General features: G+C 66.2%; 1 protein-coding gene across 1 annotated transcript; it reads left to right on the forward strand.

Moving 5' to 3' along the window:
• Positions 1-1046: 1046 nt before the first annotated feature.
• Positions 1047-2893, forward strand: JUND (jun D proto-oncogene). Its single transcript, XM_012654082.1, has one exon. The coding sequence runs from the start codon at positions 1215-1217 to the stop codon at positions 2259-2261; it is 1047 nt and encodes a 348-aa protein (XP_012509536.1). The 5' UTR covers positions 1047-1214; the 3' UTR covers positions 2262-2893.
• The last annotated feature ends 1189 nt before the right edge of the window (positions 2894-4082 follow it).

Genomic DNA, 4082 nt, shown 5'->3' on the forward strand with positions numbered 1-4082 from the left:
GGCCCTGAGGTGGGAAGGCGCTCCCCTTTCCGGCCACTCTTAATGGTGGCCCATTAAGCCTAACAGCCAAAATAGTAGTAATAAGCAGGTAATAACTACTAGCTGGGATTCTGCCTCATTGGCCCAGCCCATGAAGTGGCGCACCCTCGTCCAGGGACCCACGTCAGGCCCTGGCAGACCCAGAGTTAAAATGTGGGCAGCCGAAGGAAGCGGCTGCCCAGAGGCCTGGACTCCCACGTTCTAGGGTTGTATGGATGGATAAGAGCTCAGGCCTACTCACAGCCCTGACCCCGCTGTGACTCTTAGCTAGCTCTGGGGTGTCGAGGTGTCACTCCATCTTGCTGAGCCTCAGTTTCCCATCTGTAAAGGCAGGGCTCTAGACCCCACCCAGTGAAAATTATCAGGACTGAAGAGCTTCCAAGCAACTTCTGGCGACCCTCCTCTCCCCTACCCCGTATTCCTGGAGCAAACACACCCGGGATGAGGGCGGGGAAGACTGACCTGCCCCGCACCCCCGGCGTGCCCCCCAGCACAGCCCCACCAGGCCCCCAGCACCTACAAGGCGCTGAGAGAGACGCCATCGCCGTAGTGGCGAGGGAGGCGCCGAGGAGTTATTTATCCACACTGGCGCCCATCCCCCTCCGTCCCCGGACACCGGCACCAACCCCGCCCCCGCCCCCGCCCGGCTCAGGCCCCACGCGCGGACGCGGGGCGGGGCCTCGAGGGGGCGGGGGCCCCGGCGGGTGGGCGCCTTGTGGCCGGGCGCATCACGCCACCCGGGACGTGCCTTGGCGGGAGGCGGCGCTGGGGAGATCGGTCGTACACAGCGGTCCCGGGGCGGGGTGACCGGGCCTCGGCGCGCGGCCCGCCCCCATGACGTCAACCCACAAGGCCCCGCGCTGTTGTGCCGTGTACCGCGCGTCGCCCGGGCAACGGCAGCCAGGCGGGCGTCGGCGGCCTCGCCCCGCCCCTTCATGCAAATGACCGACGTCATTCGCGCCCAATGGCGAACGGGGGCGGTGAGCTCATCGCGCCGAGCCGAGGCTATAAGAGAACGCACGAGCCGCGCGGCGCAAGAGCCGCCGCCAGCGGAGGGCCGGGCGCAGCGGCCTCGGCCTGGGCGGGCGCAGGGCCGAGCGCACGGGGGGGGCGCGGGCCCCCCGGGAGGCCGCGGCCACTCCCCCCCCGGGCCGGCGCGGCGGGGGAGGCGGAGGATGGAAACACCCTTCTACGGCGATGAGGCGCTGAGCGGCCTGGGCGGCGGCGGCAGTGGCAGCGGCGGCAGCTTCGCGTCCCCGGGCCGCCTGTTCCCCGGGGCGCCCCCGACGGCGGCGGCCGGCAGCATGATGAAGAAGGACGCGCTGACGCTGAGCCTGAGCGAGCAGGTGGCGGCGGCGCTCAAGCCGGCGGCCGCGCAGCCTCCGGCCCCCCTGCGCGCCGACGGCGCCCCCAGCACCGCACCCCCCGACGGCCTGCTCGCCTCCCCCGACCTGGGGCTGCTCAAGCTCGCCTCCCCCGAGCTCGAGCGCCTCATCATCCAGTCCAACGGGCTGGTCACCACCACGCCGACCAGCACGCAGTTCCTCTACCCCAAAGTGGCGGCCAGCGAGGAGCAGGAGTTCGCCGAGGGCTTCGTCAAGGCCCTGGAGGATTTGCACAAGCAGAACCAGCTCGGCGCGGGCGCGGCCGCCGCTGCCGCCGCCGCCGCCGCCGCCGGGGGCCCCTCGGGCACGGCGGCGGGCTCCGCGCCCTCCGGCGAGCTGGCCCCGGCGGCGGCCGCGCCCGAGGCGCCCGTCTACGCGAACCTGAGCAGCTACGCGGGCGGCGCCGGGGCCCCGGGGGGCGCTGCGACGGTCGCCTTCGCCGCGGAGCCGGTGCCCTTCCCACCGCCACCACCCCCGGGCGCGCTGGGGCCGCCGCGCCTGGCCGCGCTCAAGGATGAGCCACAGACGGTGCCCGACGTGCCGAGCTTCGGCGAGAGCCCGCCGCTGTCGCCCATCGACATGGACACGCAGGAGCGCATCAAGGCGGAGCGTAAGCGGCTGCGTAATCGCATCGCCGCCTCCAAGTGCCGCAAGCGCAAGCTGGAGCGCATCTCGCGCCTCGAGGAGAAAGTGAAGACCCTCAAGAGCCAGAACACGGAGCTGGCGTCCACGGCGAGCCTGCTGCGCGAGCAGGTGGCGCAGCTCAAGCAGAAAGTCCTCAGCCACGTCAACAGCGGCTGCCAGCTGCTGCCCCAGCACCAGGTGCCCGCGTACTGAGCCCGCGCGCGGGGCGCATGCGCGGCCACCCTCCCGAGGGGCGGGCTCGCGGCGGGGGGGGAGTCGTGGGCGCCCCGGACTTGGAGAGGGCGCGGTCCCGGGGACCCCCCCCCTTTGGGTGCCCAGGACTCGGAGCGGGCGCCCCGGACTCGACAAGCTGGACCCCCTGCTCCCGGGGGGGCGAGCGCATGACCCCCCGCCCTCGCGCTGCCTCTGTCCCCCGCGCGCGGCCGCCCCGCGCTGCACAAACCCGCGCGTCCCGGCTGCCCCTTTGTACACACCGCCACGGAAGGGGGTTCCGAGGGGGCGCAGCCTCAAGCCCTTGCGTTTCCTTTTATTTTTTTGCCTTTGGAAGAGAGAAGAACAGAGTGTTCGATCCTGCCCTATTTATGTTTCTACTCGGGAACAAACGTTGGTTGTGTGTGTGTGTGTTTTCTCGTGTTGGTTTTTTAAAGAAATGGGAAGAAGAAAAAAATACTCCATCCCTTTCCTCGCTCTCCCCGTCCCCCGTCCTTCCAAACCGCCCCCCCGGCCTTTTTGTTCTGTTTTTTCGTTTTGCTACGAGTCCACATTCCTGTTTGTAATCCTCGGTCCGCCCGGTGTTCTGTTTTCAGTAAAGTCTCCTTACGCCAGCTCGGCTCTCCGCCTCCTTCTTTCCCCGCCGGGGCCTGGCGGGCTGGGAGGGGCCTGGCCCGACCCTCTCCCCCTCGCCGGCTGCCCTCGTCCTCCGCCCCGCTCCTCCCCTTTCGGGGACAAGGCTGGAGCAGGGCGGGGCCTGCACATCTGGCGCGCCGCGAGCGCCATCTAGGCGCGTCTGGGAGCGGGGCCGCCTGATGTTGGGGTTGGGGAAGGGACCCTGCGGTCTCCGAGCAGCGTTTGGAACTAGCTAACGTCCTCCGTGCCTTTCGGGGAGGATAGATTGCGAGGTGGAAACTTATTTAACCTGTATTTAGCCATCTGGGCCTCTGTTTCCCTGTCTGAAATAGAACCATCGAGAAACTGGCCTGTAAGTTGTGAAGATGAGAGTTTATGTTTACAATGCAGTGCTTGGCTTACAGTTGGCGTTTAATGGAAGCTTTTATTACCGTTTGGTGGAGGGAAGTGGACTTTGGAGGCTCACAGAGGGCAAGCCGGTGGTCCCAGGAGGAAGGTGGCACAGGTGGGAGCTGACCCACGTGGTATGTGTGCCTCCAGCACCAGAAGCGTGTCCACACGGACTCACAGTCGAGGATTTTTCAAGTATCTCCCTGGGGCATCCTCCTCCTCCAACATCCTATTCCCACATTTTCAGGAAAGTTAAGGTTCAGATAGGTTGAGCAACTGGCTTGAGGTCACACAGCCTTTTCAGGGGACTGTACAGACATGGACTTGGGCGCGTCACCTTCCAAGCTTTGGGACACCGAGCTGCCCACTTCCCCTGCCTGCTCCTGCCTTTGCCGTTAAGACCCTGAGCCTTGGGCTTCTGACCCACCTTGGCTCTGAGAGATGTGAACATCGGTGGCCAAGGTGGGCACGTGTCCCTAGCCAGCCCCACTAGGGAAGGCAGGTGAATTGTGCCCATTTCACAGGTGAGGAAACAGGTTCACAGAAGGTTCCTCACCACCTACACTTTTCAAGTGTCAGGCTTTAAACTGTGTGATCTTGCTTTGTGCTGAGGTCAGGCGGATGTTTCAGGAGGGGTTCCCCACCCTGCCCAAGAAGGACGCTGGCACCAAGGTGGGTCTTGATACAAACGAGACCTGCAGAGCTTTACTCGTCCGGAGACTGGGTCCCAACTTAGGTGCCAGTTTGCAGCTGTGTGTGACCTCAGCCAAGTCCTCT

Source organism: Propithecus coquereli, unplaced genomic scaffold (genome assembly GCF_000956105.1).
Source record: "Propithecus coquereli isolate 6110/MARCELLA unplaced genomic scaffold, Pcoq_1.0 Scaffold438, whole genome shotgun sequence".
NCBI classification, from domain to species: domain Eukaryota; kingdom Metazoa; phylum Chordata; class Mammalia; order Primates; family Indriidae; genus Propithecus; species Propithecus coquereli.

What these genes read in the sequence shown, in the direction of transcription:
- JUND (XM_012654082.1), top strand. Translation starts at nt 1,215, where the DNA reads ATGGAAACACCCTTCTACGGCGATGAGGCGCTGAGCGGCCTGGGCGGC.